Source organism: Equus asinus, chromosome 8 (genome assembly GCF_041296235.1).
Source record: "Equus asinus isolate D_3611 breed Donkey chromosome 8, EquAss-T2T_v2, whole genome shotgun sequence".
NCBI lineage: Eukaryota > Metazoa > Chordata > Mammalia > Perissodactyla > Equidae > Equus > Equus asinus.
This window is the reverse complement of record NC_091797.1, coordinates 88,942,001-88,958,643: the sequence shown is the minus strand read 5'-3', so window position 1 is coordinate 88,958,643 and position 16,643 is coordinate 88,942,001. Positions and strand designations below refer to the sequence as shown.

The 16,643-nt window shown below is 51.8% G+C and overlaps 1 protein-coding gene across 4 annotated transcripts in view; it reads right to left on the bottom strand.

Annotated features, from left to right (window-relative positions):
* Positions 1-16,643, bottom strand: part of MYO18B (myosin XVIIIB) — a 249,673-nt gene that overhangs the window by 75,563 nt on the left and 157,467 nt on the right. For all 4 annotated transcript variants that reach the window (XR_011505408.1, XR_011505409.1, XM_070516286.1 and 1 more), the window contains exon 35: positions 1,226-1,339. Coding sequence is in view for 2 of the 4 variants with exons in the window: in XM_070516286.1 (XP_070372387.1) it covers positions 1,226-1,339 (114 nt within the window). In the remaining 2 variants the exon portion in view is untranslated. The remainder of the gene's footprint in view (positions 1-1,225; positions 1,340-16,643) is intronic.

The window sequence follows — 16,643 nt, the reverse complement described above, 5'->3', positions numbered from 1 at the left end:
GGGTGTGTCAGGTGAGTGAACCGCTACCTGGAAGGGTGGCCATGGGTGTGTCAACGCATGCTGTGGGTGTGACAGCTCTGTGAGTGTGTGTGTGTGCATGTGTGTACTGGGCATGCATGGGACTGTGTAATTGTTGCCTGTGTGCATGGGAATGGATGCATGTCTGTGCAAGCCCACCTGGGATCTGCACACACATTTTAAATGTGCATGGTACATATTTGTGAGTGCAAACCCTGTAATCTCCCTGAACGCAGGGACTTATTTATGTTCACAGGTAGATCCCCAGTGCTTGGCCTGCAGGTGCTCAATAAATATGGCGACATTTAGATGTATATTTTCCCCTCGAGGGCATTTATTTTGTACGTGTGTCTGGTGATTTTATATGTGAGTGGGTACATTCATCCCTGCGTGTGTGTGTGTGTGTGTATGTGTGTGAATGTTTGGGGGCACGTTCCCCTTAATCTAGTGCAAACAAAATCTGCGACAAAAGGGCCAATAGAGATCTTAAGGCAAACTTTTCCCTATAAATCTCTAGCTATACCTAAACTTTAGGATTTTACACGTCAAGTATAAATTTAAGCCAACCCTGTATGCCCAGCCAGGGGACTTGGAAACCCACACCCAGTTTTCACCAACATAATAGATCCATAATGTGTGTTCCTTTGTCCCTGTTCAGTGGTGAGCGCATAGTAGGCCCATATAAATGACTGGGTCCTTTTTAGGAGTGAGCCTAAGTGGGACATAAGGGCTGCCCTTGTCTCCACTTATAAGAACGGACATGCAGTAGCCCAACAATAATGACTATGGTGATGAGCACACAGTAGGACTACAACAGATGACTGAGAACCACTTACAGTGGTGAGTGGGTGTGGGCACACAATAGATAGTGGTGTTCCCACTTAGGGTGCTAAGCAAACGGTAGGCTCCTATGAGATGCATCCCACACTGCTGAGCACACACTAGGTCCACACAGGTTTCCTAGCCTCCCTGTGCAGAGGCATAGTCGATGCTCATAGATGTCCTTATACCTTTCTAATGCTCAGCTATAGTAGGATGTCTATACTCAGTGTGGAACACCCAGTAGGTCTACAATGGGTCTCTGTACCTCCAACTACAGTACACTGAGTGCCCTAGTCCCTCTTATCATGCTGAGCACACAGTAGGCCCATGCTAGCTCAGAGCCCGTGCTGGCCGAGTCCCCACAGCCCCAGGAATGGACAGGTACCAGGGTCTTGCTCCGGGTCATCTTTTCCAGCTCGCTGTGCATGCTCTCCAGGTCGGCAGTCAGCGCCTTCTGGGTCTTCAAGGCGTCCTCGCACTTGGCTTCACTCTGCTCCAGCTGGACCAGGCGGGAGGTGAGGAGAAATGAGAAGTCCCGATGCTGCCCCCTTGCATGTCCTTCCGTCCAGCCCCGCCCGCCCCCCTCACGTGGCGGTATAATTCCCAGGCGGCCCCCGTGTCTTCACAACTGTTCATCAGCCCACAGTCGGGGAAGCAAGTGTGCCTGCATCCGAGGCTGCCAGGTCTGAGCGCGCTCACAATTGAACGGGCCCTGCCCCATGAAATAAGGCCAGGCCACCCCGGCCTCAGTGCCAGGAGCTGGCCCCAGTTCCATTCAGCAAACATCTGCTGATGCCCACTGAGGGCCAGTCACAGGCACGCAGGAAACAGTGAGGCAGGGCCCTGGCCTCCCGTGGGGGAGAGCGGCAAGGACAGGTAATGACAGCCACTCAGAAGGAGTACAGGGAGGGGGGCAGGCACGGGGACCCTGGGGACCGGGATGGGGTCAGGGAAGGCTGCCTGGAGGAGGTGCTTGGAGGTCACTGGGGACTTGCCAAGTAGACATTTCTAACCTGGTTCCAGAGTTGGGAAGACCCTACAAACGGAATGCAAAATATTCTGCATGTGAGCATTTCCTGGTCGCAATTCACGACTTCCACTGGATTCTCCAAGGTTAAGGGTCACTGACTTAAACAGTCTCTCTTTCTCATCCTTCCGCCCACCTGCACACAGTAGGCCTCCCATCTTAGCCAAGGGGGGCCATCAAGATAGATACAATTACCTACATGGCCCCAGAAGGCAGACAGAAAAAAAGCACGTCTGTGCATAAATCTTAAGTCCGTCTTCCCCTTAAGGCAGCTTCCCCTTGATTCCTGAACTCTAGAATCTTTGAGCAGAAAACACCCTTAGAAGTCACTTAAGGAAAACACTTGAAGCCCAGAGAGGGCCAGGGCCTTGCCCAGAGTCACACAGCTGCAAGGAGCAAAGATATCACTTATATAGTCCAGACCAGCGTACTTTTACCTTCTCAACTGCCAGGCTGATAGCACCCCCCAAAACAGTTAATGCCATTAAAGTTGGTGCAAAAAGGCAGCAAAAAAAAAAGGGTGTCCTTGGGGCTGACCCAGTGGCACAGTGGTTAAGTGCACACATTCCGCTTCGGCGGCCCAGCGTTTGCTGGTTCGATCCCAGGTGCAGACATGGAACCACTTGGCAAGCCATGTGGTGGTAGGCATCCCAGATACGAAGTAGAGGAAGATAGGCACGGATGTTAGCTCAGGGCCAGTCTTCCTCAGCAAAAAAAAAAAAAAAAAAAAAAAAAAAAATGGTGTCCAGGAATTCAGCCCCAGATGTTAGAATAATGATAATGTGAATGGAAGGCAGAGAGGGAGAAGGGAGGCTTCATCCATTCGAAGGTCAAGGCCCTGGCCCACTCCCACAGCTTCCCACACGAGCATCTCTAGCTCCAGTCCCACCCAAATGCCAGCAACCGAAATCCACAAAAGCCCCCTTTTCGAGACCCTGAGAACAGTCTATTCCTGCAGCAGGCTCAGCACAGGGCCTGGAGGAGGAGGACTTGGTGGCCCGTCTTCCTCAGCGACTGGGAGGAATAGAAACACACCGAGAAAAATGATGTGGAGCAAGGGGAGGTGATCGGCATCATTACAGCATAATCGACAGAGGAAGCTTGAAGTCAGGCACAGTCTCACCTTCCCGCAGGCAGCTCCAGGGCCTCTGGCAAGGTGGGGAGAGGGGAAGGAGGGCTCCCCTGCCAGCAGGCAGGGCAAAGGCAGCCCCTGATTCCTGCAGAAGCCAGAGGCCTCACTAAGGAGAGGCGTTTCAGCTAAGACCTAAGATGCACAGGAGACGGCCATGTGCAGATTTAGGAGGAAGAGTGCCCTGAGTAGAGGCAATAGCCAGTGCAAAGGACCTGGGGCAGGAACAAGAACAAACTTGGTGCTGAGAAATGGAAAGATGGCCGGTGTGGCTGGACAACTGGACAGAGAGAGAGAGGAGGAGGTGATGCAGAAGAAGTGAATGGGGGTCACTTCAGTGAGGTTTGTGAGCCAGCATGCAAAGCTGCGGTTTATTTTCAGTCTGTGAGGAAACCATTGGCGGTTTCTAAGGAGGGTGGCATGACCTTCCTCTGGCTGCTGTGGGGAGGACGGGCTTTCGTGGACAAGATCAGTAACACAGCGGCCAGCAAGGATGCCTCTGCGGTCCTCCAGGAAGCAGGTGCTCCAATCAGAGAGGAAGTAGACAGAAAGGGAAGACTGCACAGTGGGTGTGCACAGAACAAAAGGTCTGAGCAGACGGGAGCAGATGGGCCATCACGGAGGTGATGTCAGACAACTAATGGTGGACGGAGGCACCACGCAGGGCCCCGCTCCAGCCCAAGTTGCTCGGCCCAGGGCCAGGAGGCGAGCGAGAGCCACTGTAAGGAGCTCAACAGGGCAGAGCCGCAGAGGACGACAGCAGCGCCCGCCTGCTCCGCTCCTCCCGTGGCTGAGGGTCGCATCTGCGTGATGCTGCTGGTCCTCGGAGCCACCGGAGAAAGGAGGCCCTATTTTGATCCCCATTTTACAGGTGGTATATGGCGCACGATCCAGAAATGCTCCGTCCTTTCCCTGTTGATGGAGACGGCTGCTGGCGGTGTTCTCCACTCACACTGGGTTAGAGGCAGGATTATCCTGGCCCTGAGGGTTTGGGCATGAACACCACACCTGCTGCTGTTGCTTGGGGACCGTTTCCAGTGCTCTGTGCTTCGTCTGCCTTGCTCCAGAACCTCCCACAACAGCTCTAGGACAAAGGTGCCACCAGGAAGACTAATGGATAGAGGAGGAAACTGAGGCTCAGAGAGGGGAAGTGACTTGCCCACAGTCACACAGCTGGTCAGTGGATACAATAGGTTGGTCCAACTCAAGACCCCAAGCTTTTAACCACTGGGCTCCACAGCCCCTCATGGCAAGTCTGACCACATGGGTAGGAGGGATTAAAATAAAGGGAGAGCTCGGTTGCAGAGAAAGCAGTCAGCTCAGAGACTTGGTGCCGTAATAGAAGCCACTCAGACAGTGTCATGAGGGCCTGTCCCAGGGTGGGGCCTGTAGAAGGAGAGGTAATTAAACAAACCGGAGAGAACAGACAGAGTTCAGGGTTTGAATCAATGTGGGGGCAGTGACATGCATCGTTACTAGAAACTTCCAGAGATGAACAAGTTCACCCCGCAGGGAAGAGGAAGGAAACCAACATTTGGTGGCACTGAAGTGCCAGATCCCACGGTGTGTGGAGGTCGGAGCTGGGGCCCTGGATCCAGCCCCGCGGGATCTGCCTCTCCAGCCAGTCCTCGAAGGTGGCCATGCCTCGCTTTCCTCATCTGTGCCATGGGGACAGTTCCATCACAGGGTCCTCCCAGGATGAATGACTGAAAACACGACAGTGCGTAGCACACGCCTGGCACTGAGAGCACCCTACAAAAGGGCCGGCGGGTGTGGCTGTGGTTCATCCCTTTCATCCCCTTCACGGCCTGAGACGTGGCAGTTTTTATCCCCATTTTAGAGGGGAAGAAAATGAAGCAGAGGCCACAGGGGCTGTCAAGGTCACGCTGCCGGGATGCCGCAGGGCCTGGGCACCCACGATCTCAAGGAGGAATTTTAGGCTTCCCGGCAGACTGGGATGGGCGGACAGGGTGCCGAGCCCAGAGCACACACGTCCAGCAGGCCCGCGTTTTAGTAGCATCTGGATGGACGAGACGGGAAATTCTCCAGCCCAAAGCCTCCCTCACTGGGCAGCCTCCGGGCTGCTGCTGACAAGCCATCTTAACGCCGAGCTTTAAAAATTTCAATTTATTACTCTTTAGGGAGCAGGAAGAAATACAGGGCCATCTTGGGCTGATTTCCTGTTATGGATGAGCTGGGGTAGGAATATCTCACTGCACATTACTTCCAGATTGGGGCTGTTTGACGGACATTTTTATGAAGTCGGGTGGCAAGTCACCTTCGGGCCGGGATGGCATCCTCCGGCAGTGCGACACTGTCCACCAGGGCTTTCAAAATGCCTTCCCGGGAGGGGATCCTGGCAGAACAGGGGTTCGAGCAGAGGGGGACGGGGCAGCCAGGTGACACGCAGCTCCGGGGGAAGGCTTATGGGGGTCCATTCTGCAGCCCTGGCAACCGGCGCGCCAATGAGAAGCCCCAGGGGGGACAGCCGCCACCTCACACCTCTGAGCTCCAGGTCACCGTCATGATCCCATGGACAAGCCCCCCTGGGTTTGCACTGGGGGGAGGGAGAGACCCAGTGGCTTTCATCCCTGTCTAGACCTCGCGTGGGAGTGGACCCACAAGAGACTCTCACCGAGGCCACAGGTATGGATTTCCTGCTTTTCTTTCTCTCCCAAATCTTGTGTCTTGTAAAACCAACACAATAATGCCACACATATGGGGGGACAAAGCATCAAAACACCTCTGAAAGCCAGAAAACTCTCTCACCCTGGCACGTTCCGTCATTCTATCATCCACTCATTAAATCTGTCACTGTCCCCAGAGTCTGCTCCCGCTCTGAGGGGCACGTGTCCCAGGAGGGCGTCGTTGGTTGCCCAGCCCCGGGAGCCCGGAGCCTCCACTTGTGAGCATGCGCCCATTCCCAGGCCCCCAAGACTGCAACTGCGGGTGGGAACGTGCCTCCCAACCTTGTGGGTGAGTTAAGGGTCTCTCAGGTTTGGTGTGGGGATGTTCGGGGAGGTCCCGACTCTTCGGGGATTGTGGGAGGATGCTAAAGGTCCTGGAAGCCTGGTGTCCTCAGGGGCAAGAGGAGATGAGCGCCATCTAGGATGAAAGTGTCGCAGGAGCGTGGGGGACGCCACGCACATGGGGTGTGAGAACGAGCTCTTCCTCTGTGCCAGGCACTGCTCCAAACACCTGTCACCAAAGGATGGGGGTAGGGGTACATTCTCCCAATACGGCCTCTCATCTCCCGCAAGGGGGACATTCAACATCACACAGCATCACACAGTCGTTAAGCGCAGACCCAGTGGTCAGGCAGAATTGGGTTCCAGCCCCAGCTCCTCTTATCTACGAGCCTGTGACCTTGAGCAGCTTCCTTAGCCTCTCTGAGCTTCGGTATTCACCATCCATAACATGGGGGAGAAAATGGTTCATATTCATTAAACAGGACTGCTGAGCATAGTTGTATTCGTTGTGTACTGCACAAGTCTAGGGGATGCTACGCACATAGGTCACGAAGATGAGTTCTTACTCCATACCACGCACTGCTCTCAAGACTTTTCCGTGTTAACTCATTTAACCGTCACAGCAACACACTGAGGTAGCGTCAACAGCCATGCCTGTTGTTACGGTTGAGGAAACCGAAGGGAAGAGAGGTCAAGCGACTTGCTGGAGGTCACACAAGTACTAAGTGGCAGATCTGGGTGATGAACCTAGGCCATCTGGCCACCAAGTCCCCACTCTGAGGCATTACCCTGCACTCCATCTGCAACAGGGGTGCCCACCGCACACGCTCTGTAGGGGAAATCTTATGACGTGGCTGCACAGCATCTACTCTCCCTTCCTTTGAAAGCAACACCCCATCTTCCCTGCAAAAAATGTGCACCCCCCAAATGTCCATGTGGTTCTGGTGGGGCTTCCCCTGCCCTCTCAGGCCCAGAGAAGATGACGTGACTCAGCCTAGCCAATCAGAGCACCACCTCCCATTGCCATAGAGGTTGCTTGTGGGAAAACAGCATGGCTGACGCAAGGATTCTTGCTGGGGCCGTGGAAACAAAGTTGGTTCTTTCTAATGCAGAACACAAGCTTGGAGTGTCTGAGGGTCCTCTTCCCACCAAGAAGGAAGTGCCTTCCTAAGACTACAAGGTTATATCAAGGTTGAGGAGGCAGGAGACACATTCTTAATGACATTGTTAAGCACCTAGATCCAGCCAAACCTGAAGGCAGTCCTAGCCTCAGAACTCCAGATATCTTGGCCAATAAATTCCCTTTTTCTGCTCCAGCCAATTTGAGCTGGGTTGCCGTCACCTGGAACCCAGATACAGAATGAGCGAGCAAGTTAGAGGAAACAATACATACAGTGTCAGCCCCAGAGTAAACACTCAAAACCACTGGAGATAGTGTTTGTTGATGCTGTTCTGCCAAAGCTGGATCAAAGTAGCCCTACCCAAAACCCTGTGATAGAATAACATCGTTTATGGCTTACCTACCCTGTGGATGATCCCTCCCCATGAAGGGATAAATGCTCTCCCTTCCTGATTATTCACTGAGGGACAGAGGATGGAAGATTTCTTCATCACCTACTGCATCAAGCACCGCGTGGGCCACCTGACGGTCGTTACCCCTATAGCCCACACCAGCCCTGCAAGGACGGAAACAGCCCTCATCAGTTTACAAAGGAGGAAACGCAGCCCGGGCAGTGGAAGTGACTTGCCCAAGGCCAGACTCAAGAGGAGGAGACTCCAAACCCAGGCAATTTCTGGGCCCCCACACACACCCCCTGCGCACATGAGTCCTTCTCTGAGTTCATCGCAGCCCTTCTGTCCCCAACACCCACCTCCTTTCACTCAGGGCACCGGCCATTGAGATTCCCATCGCATTTCCATCAGCCACAAGCCCATGAATAGCGTCACTTTCCTCCGCGAAGCCATCTGCCTGCTTTAAATACCCGAGTAAAATGTTTCCTCTGGACTTATTAAAGCTCCTCGATGGGTTGGCTAGACAGACGGAACGAGGCGGGGAGAGCAGAAATTCTGATATTTCAGCAGAACAGTTAGAACCTGGATTTCTGAGTCTGGTTTGAACAACTCAGAGGATTTAAAAATATTGCATCACAAATGCCCTGGGGAAGCATTCTGTCTAAGAAATGGTGTCTTTGGCGGGCTAATGGCAGCCCTTTCCAGGCCTCGACATCCCGTCAAGACTCTCAGGAGAATGAACCTCCAACAGAAAGGCTCTCCCTGAAGGGGCTCACCAGCACCTCACACCACAGGAGCCCTGAGATCCAGCAAATTTATGAAATGGAGACATTAAAAGTGTCAGGCCAGGGGCCGGCCCGGTGGCGCAGTGGTTAAGTTCCCACATTCCGCTTCAGCGGCCCAGGGATCGTCGGTTTGGATCCCAGGTGCGGACATGGCACTGCTTGGCAAGCCATGCTGTGGTAGGTGTCCCACATATAAAGTAGAGGAAGATGGGCATGGATGTGAGCTCAGGGCCAGTCTTCCTCAACAAAAAGAGGAGGATTGGCAGCAGATGTTAGCTCAGGGCTGATCTTCCTCAAAAAAAAAAAAAAAAAAAGAGCCAGGTCCACCAATGGTCTATGAGACTCAGAAGTTGGATGACAGTGGCCCCAAGGGGACGTTTCCTAAGACCATTTTGTGGTTCCATTCTGTGTCCTTGATCTCAAGCTATTTGGGCACACATGAAACATTCCATAATTTCCCCTACATTGTGCTACAGGACCATCATTTATTGATATCAAGGAGAATGAACCAACTAGAACATAGAATAATAGCAATAAGTCTCATGTGCATAAATGAGCAAGAAAAGCAAGACACAAGGCTAGACCCGGCCAGTCAGTGGGGCTGCCTGAGTCTGCAGCCTGAGCTGCCCACCCCTCGACGTGGGTTGCCCACTCGAGCCCCACTCCCCCCAGGGAAGCCACCCGCTGCCCATCTGCTCCCCGGGGCCCCCCAAGCACAGGTCTCTGACCCAGACGCTGGCTGGTGTCCAGACAGTGGGCTCCCTAGGAAGGACGAGGGGCGGGCCGTGTGGGCAGGACCCTCCCCTGCAGGAGGAAATGACCTGGACGGGGACAGTGACCACAGACTTGTTCACCAAACTCCGGGTCCCCAAGGGGGTCCCTTTATTCCAAGCTGGAAGGAGGTCACTTCGGGATAAATGAGGGGAGCCCAGTCAAGCGCTGGCCCGGGGATGCTCAAGGCAGAGGGCCCTCTAATGAGATTTCCCTTCAACAAGGGGGCTGCTTCTGCTAAAAAGTAAACAGACACATACACGCTTGAAAAGCCCCGGGATAGCTCAAATCTTCCTCACTTTACAAAGAAAGCTCTGCCGTTCCTGGAGTAGAACAACTCAGGAGAGCCTGACAGCGCAGAGGGGCACAGGACCACGAGGCCCAGCCGGACCCCCAAGTAGGGCGGTGGGCTTCCCACCATCCTGCACCACAAGACTCACTTACCCACAGCATTCAGCTAACCAGACACCCTCTGCCTAACCAAGTGATTTTAAATTTGGGTTCCAAGATATCTACGATTGATCAGTCGGGTGACCTTAAAATGAAGCACTTCTAGTCATGAAATGACACCACTAAGAGAATCTAACAGCAAGCCCCAAAGTGGGGTGAAATATTTGCCATACACCCAGCAAAGAGCTTACACTCAGCATATCCCACAAATCAGTAAGAAAACCACCCAAGAAAGATGAGCAGACGGCTTGAACAGCAGAAGCAGCTCTCCAGGTGGCCGATGACTTTGAAAAGCTGATCCACCTCATTACTCATCAAAGAAACGCAATATAGAACTGCAAAAACACGTCCTCCTCAGAATGGCTAAAATGCAAATAACTGACAATACCAAGTGCTGACAAGGATGGGACGCCTGTGGCATCTCGTATCTGCTGTTGGGAGTGCCCATGCCCACAGATGCTTTGGGGAACCATTTGACAGTATCTACTACAGTTGAAGAAACACGTGTACCATGAGCCAGAGACATCATGCGGCTGGGTGTACACACTCTACAGAAATGCACACGCTTGTGCCCCAGCACAAGTAAAATAACGTAGGAAAAATGTTCACAGTGGCTGTATTCCTAATAACCAAAATCTAGACACAACTTACATGTCCATAAATGTCAAAATGGATAAACTGTGCTGTCATCTCATAAAATAGCAAGGAGAATGAACCAACTAGAATATAGAATAATAGCAATGAGTCTCACGTGCATAAATGAGCAAGAAAAGCAAGACACAAGGCTGGAACAAGTGGATGGTGAGAATTCACCGAAGCAGCCACATGAGCAGATAATCGAGAAAAGACTCTTAAACTGGCTTCTGGTCCATTCACGCTCTCCCCTAAACCTACGGGTACCCCTTGAGAACAGGCCATACTGAAAGGCCAGGGGCCCTTTTCTCCTCCCCAGGCTTACTCAGTGCCTCAGACGCTGGCTATAGGATGGCAGCTCATCCCTGTTTGCTTAAGACTTTTCTGGTTTTCGCATTGGAAGTCCTGTGCCCCAGGAACACCCTCAGACCTGCACAAATCCAAATGGCTCTGAAATAAAAAAGAAGGAGGCTCGAACTCCAGCTCACCCAAATGGAAGAATATTCTACAATATAGCTGGCCCGAGCTCTCCGAGAAGGTCAGCGTCATTAAATACAAAGAAACGCCGAGGACCTATGACATCATGAAGACTGATGCAAGCCGTTTTGCATCCAGGTTGGATCCTAAACAGGGAGAAAAATTTCTATAAAGAACATTCATGGGGCAATGGGAAAAACTCGAATAGTCAGCAAATAAGATGAAACTTTTTCTTCAAGGTTCACATAGTAAATTTTAGGCTTTGCAGGCCAAGGGGCAAAATTGAAAGATATATGTAGATAGTCATCTAAACACTTTAAATGCAGCCATTTAAAAACATGAAAACCGTTCTCGGCTCTGAGGCAGTAATAAAAAAACAAAAAACAAAATAACAACAGAAAAAACAGGCCGTACCCTGAATGTGGCATGTGGGCCACAGCTCGCTGACCCTCGGATTAGAAAACAGTATTTTATCAACGTTAAATCTTCTGATTTTGATTAGAGCAAAGGAGTCTCGTGTCTGTAACGTGTTTTCAAAAAATGCAGAAAATATAATTTAGAGAATGAGAAAGCAAATGTGGCAAAATGTTAAAAATTAATGAATTGAGGGGGAGGAGACACAGGAGTCCTTTGAACTATTCTTGCCACTTTTCTGTAAGTTTGAAATGCTGTCAAAAGTTGTTATTTTTTTTAAAATCTCAGTTCCTCCCAAACTCTGTGACTTTGGGCGAGTTTCCTGTCTGCTGAGTTTCCTCCTACGTCAGGTGGACATCGTATGAGCTGCTTCCGGTGAAGTCACAGGCCATCCCGTCAGTCCCTCCTCGTTCACTGAGCGCCTGCTAGATGCAGACACACTGCTACGCTCAGGCCCCCAAACTGAAGAGGCCCTGCCCTCCCGGAATTCACTGTGTTCAAGTGAGATGGGGGGACAGAATGAGATCATGACATCCAAGTGCTCGGCCCTGTGCCCAGCACGATGTAAACCACAGATGCTCGCTATCAATATCGAGATGGTTATTATTACACCGGTGGCCGGCTGAGCTGCTCCGGGGGCCTGGCCCTCCACGGCTAACGGTCCCAGGCCCTTTGGGGGAGATGCATAAATGGCACGCCCTGCCTATAACGAACCCAGCCTTTCCCACCTCATCCATCACCGTATTCGAAGTGTCAATATTTGTGGGGTGAACTGGCCCATGATAACCATGTTTTTAACCAATTACAATTCAGCCTTTATCTCCTCTGACAGGAGGTTATGTTAATATTGAATCAACTCATTCCAACATAATCTTTAAAAAAAAAAAGTCTCTTCAAATAAAACATTCCAGCCGCCTGTCCTGTGGTCCCTGGCTGGGGAGAAGTGTCCCAAAGGCATTCAGTGGCACAAAAAACTCCCCTCAGGGTCATCTTCCCAGAGCTTATGAGCTGTTTACAACGTCTCATGGGAGCATGCGTGATACACGGTGACAAATGTCCCAACGAAGGGCGCTTGGGAGGAATCAAGAGTTACAGGTCTCGCGTGCGCTCACAGGAGGACCTCAGACTGTGACCTGACCACCCCTGGGAGGTCATTGTGCAGCAGACGCACCAGGCCCAACGGGCCCCCTGAAGCTGAGCCAGAATCCCCCAGCGGAAGGGCCGACAGGAGCACTCGGGGCTTCCAGAAGGGATGTGAGCGCCCAGAGACGGCAGCGGGCCAACAGGAGGCGCATTGGTACTTCGGGCTAGTGGTTACTGAGTTCCCAGGTGTTGAAGTCACACTCCATGGGTTCAAACCCCACCTCAATCTCTTACTACCTTTGTGACTTTGGACAAGTTTTGTAACATGTTCACTCATTCTACTCCTGCCTTTAAGACGTTGGAAGGTGAATGAGGAGACGGGTGCACAAAGGGGGCAAGTGGGAGGGCATCCTGTGTCCTATCCCAGGGGCAAACCCAGGAGACCGTGAGAGAAGAGAGGTGGGGTGACAGCTTTGTTCTCGGCAGGAAGGGGTGAATACAGCCCCTGGCATGAATGAAGCAAACAAATAAAGTGCAACTCAGTGCAAACTCTTCTCCATTTAACAAAAAGCAAATCACGTAGTCCCTTTGGGGAGGAGACAAAAGTCAAGAGCATGAATCCAATGAAGAAAAAGGAGGAACCACTGTCCTGGAGAAGACGTCTTCAGCTCTCTCCTCAGAGCCAGGTGGCAGCATCTGCTCCTCACGGTGTTATTTATGCACAGCAATTATCTCAATTATGTGTCTTGGTTGTTGGAGTTGCTGGTGTCTCCAGATGAGTTTGTTTCCAGTGGAAACATTCCATGGGAATTATTTAGTAATTGGCTCCTGAGGAGGAGGTGTCGTTAGAGTCACTCCACACCTCACCTGTCTGCCTGTTCCACGAGGTCTTGTAAAATCGTGTGCCCAGAAACCAAAGGCTTCCAACAGCCGACACCAGCGTGGGGGACCAGGGAGCCGGAGGGGAGCTCTACATTTTGAAATCATCGTCTCATAGTTTTCAGTTTCAAGAATTCTTTCAAATCCATGGTCTCGTGTTTTTTATGTCAACCCAAGGAGCCGGGAATACCACGGCCCCTTTTTAAGTGGGAAAGTGAGAGTGGCTTGCCCCAAATCCTATAGCTAATTAGGTAGCAGAGGGAGGATCTGAATCGAAAGAAAAGGTTCTACCTCACTCCAGAACCTTCCATGTTTTATCAGCAGAGTCTTAAACCTCAGACATGATCTGAGATCTATCCAAGGCTCCCAATGGAGAGAAAGTGGGTGGAAAGAGATTAACAATTCGCTTGGGATTCTGGACAGCGGGGCAATGGGCAGAGGGGGTGCCTGTCCATTTGGGAAGAACCCAGGGACTCTAGAAGATGCTCTGTCTGAGGGAGCCCTCTCCCAGGCTGCTGATGGAGCCTGGCATGTCACACATTAGTGCTTCAGCTGGACCTGGAACCCTGCCATTTTTCACGAGCACTTCTGACCACGTCCTTCTCTGCTCTGTAGCTCTTCATGGCTCCCTATTACCTTAGGGATAAAGCACAACCTCCTTAGCCGGGTTCACTAAACCATTCGTGAGCTGGCTGCAGCCTCAATTACTGATATTATCCTCTCTGCTCTGACTCTTGGGCACTTTCTACTCCAGCAACACGGTGCCAAGGGGAACACGCTTCCCATCTCCACATGCCTCAGCCCTTTATGCTCCTAGAATGGCCACGTGCATCTTACCTAACCAGCAAGTCATTTCCATCTTTAAAGAGACCGCTGAAGCCGCTAGCTCCTCTCCCACCGCTAAATCAAGGGCATCCTCTCTAGCTAAATGCCAGCATCACCCCAATAAAGAGCTCACCACGTTGCTTGTCACTAGTCTGCTCCTAGTTCTGGCCATTGCCTAGACCAGGGGACCCTCGAGGGCAGGGACCTTGTTGTCTCCTCCATCTCCCTGCAGGCTGGCCTCGAATTCATCCCCCAGTGGAGACAAATGAATCCATAGTTGCCGAATGCGTGCAGTTCTCTCATAGCTGCCTCAGGACCCCTGCCCTCCCCGTGCACTTCCAGAGCAAACCTTCCTCTGGGTGATCCCGCCATGGGCAGCGAGCTGTGAAGGCTGCAGGGTGTCCGAGTTTCTGAAGCCCTGGCTGGCTCCACCTCATCAGCCCCCTGCAACCTCCTGGGACATCAAGCGATGAGGACGCTCCACTGTAGGCAAAGGGCTCAGGGAGGTCATGTCGCTTGTCAAAGGTCACAAAACTAGCAGGCGCTGCATCCAGTTCACTTGACTCGAAATTCAATTAATTTTAAAATCAGTTGAACTAAGATCTGTCGCACTAATATAACCTCGCCATCATTTGTCTCATCTGCAAAACGGATGTATTGCCACTGAACTTGAAAAGGGAGGATAAATGAGGTCCATGATACCCAAATGCTGGTCCTGGGACCAGTATCAGAAGCCCCTGATGCGACCATTAAAATAATAAGTCCTGGGTCCCAACCCAGACTTAAAAAAGACTCTGAGGGTGGGATCCAGAAATCCGTGATTTTTAAATGGTACTTAAGTTATCTGGTGTGCAGCCAAGTTTGGGGACCCTGAGACACCAGGGAAAATCCTAGAACATAGTAGGTGCTTGACAAAGGTTAACAGACCCATATTATGCAAACCTAGTTGCCTAAGTCTGAAACCGTTGGCACACACAGCTTTCCGACACATACTGCTGTGTGCTCTTGGGTAAATTACTCAACCTCTCAGAACATGTTTCCTTATTAGTAAAATGGGTCAAAAAGTAGAAATATCCACCTCTTAGGGGTATGGCGAGGATTACCTAAATAATGTACTTATTGCTGCCACCCCGACCATCTGCAAGTCCCGTCTACTTGAACCCCAAGCTTGACCCCTCTCGCCATCTCCATCACCACTTGCCCAGGCAGCCAGTTCCTCTGGCCCAGAACAGTGCCCTAGCCTCCTAACGGCACCCGCTCCTTCCCTCCACAATCCATTCTCTGCACGGAAGAGCGACCTCTAACTGCGAATCGGATTATGCCCCCTCTGCTCAAAACCTCCCAGTGGCTTCTCTGCGCCCTTGGAATAAAATCCAGACTTCCAGGCTGTGCACGTCCTGGTCCCTGCCCACTTCACCTTCTCAGGGTAGTTTAGCTGACCATCCAAGCTAAACGGGACCCCTTACGACTCCCTGCTCCAGACCCCGCTTATTTCCTTTATCACCTGAATTCAGCTGGGATGTAACCGTTTATTTGAATCATCATTTGATTGTCTTCTGTTCCATCAGATGTAAGTTTCAGGGGGGAGGGTACCACACCTGTCTTACGGCTGTCCACGTAGACCTTGCACATTGCCTGACACATAGTAGGTGCTGCATAATACTGAATGAATGAATGGATGGATGGATGAAGGAACAGGATTGTTCGGCAGCATACCCAACACTTGAGAGGCAGTCAGCAGCAAAGCTAGCTCCCCACCCCCTCCCGTCTGCTCCCCCGCCTCCGTCAGTCCCTGGAGCCTTCAGGTAGAGGATAAACACCGTCCATCGGGGAGGAGATGCAGCGACGCCCAATGTCATCGCCACTTTATTTGATTATCTCCGACTCCAGCATCCGGGCCACGTGTGCTGGGAGCCGAAGCAACTGTACCCCGACCTCTGGTCCACGCCATCCCATCCTTATAATGATTTCCATGACAACAGTGACAGAAAGCCAAGGCTGTGAATTCCCTTTGATAGGAGGCGGATGCAGAAACGGGGAGAAGGACTTTCAGAAGAATGAGGCTCTTTGATTCAGCTCAAGGCGCCTCCATGAAACACCGCTATTTTCTGAGAACACACATTTTAACCCTGCAGAGGGAGATTTCTCATGGATGCTAAAAAAAGAAAGAAAAAGAAAAGGAAACAAACCCACCGTGGTTCCTTTTCGAGAACATTCATCTGTGGGGACGGGGAAGGTGTGGATGCTGTGGTATCAGGAATGTTCCAGTGGGAGACAGGAGGAGCAAGTGGTCCCTGCCAAGGGGGCTGCATGAACCCTGGGTGCCTGGCCCCTGACCGAGGGCTCAGACATCCCTGCCCACTTGAAGCAAGTCAAGAGGCTCAGGGTCCCCAGCCCACCTGGCTAGCCAGACAGACAGGAAGAAGCAGGGTGAGGCAAAGGAACCCCCAGATCCTGCACTGAAGAATCATGAGCCCTGGGTCTGAATCCCAGCTCGGCCACTCACCTGCTGTGTTACCTTGGGCGCATTGCTTCCCCTCTCTGGACAAAATTTCTCCATCTGTAAAATGGGCACAATACCACTTCCCCTCTCCCCAGGGGAATCGTGAGGATTGAGTGAGGGGATGCATTCAAGACAGATGATTCTAGTTTTCGGACATGGCCATAAGGAGAAGAGAGTGGCCAACTGCCCCGGTTTGCCTGGCGCTGAGGACTCAGCCGAGACACAGGACTGTCAGTGCCAAAACCAGGACAGTTGGGGACAAGCCAGGATGGTTGGTCACCCTAGAGGAGAGTGTCTGGATGACGAAGACTGCTAAGAATCATAGAATTATCAAGAGAAAAGGGCC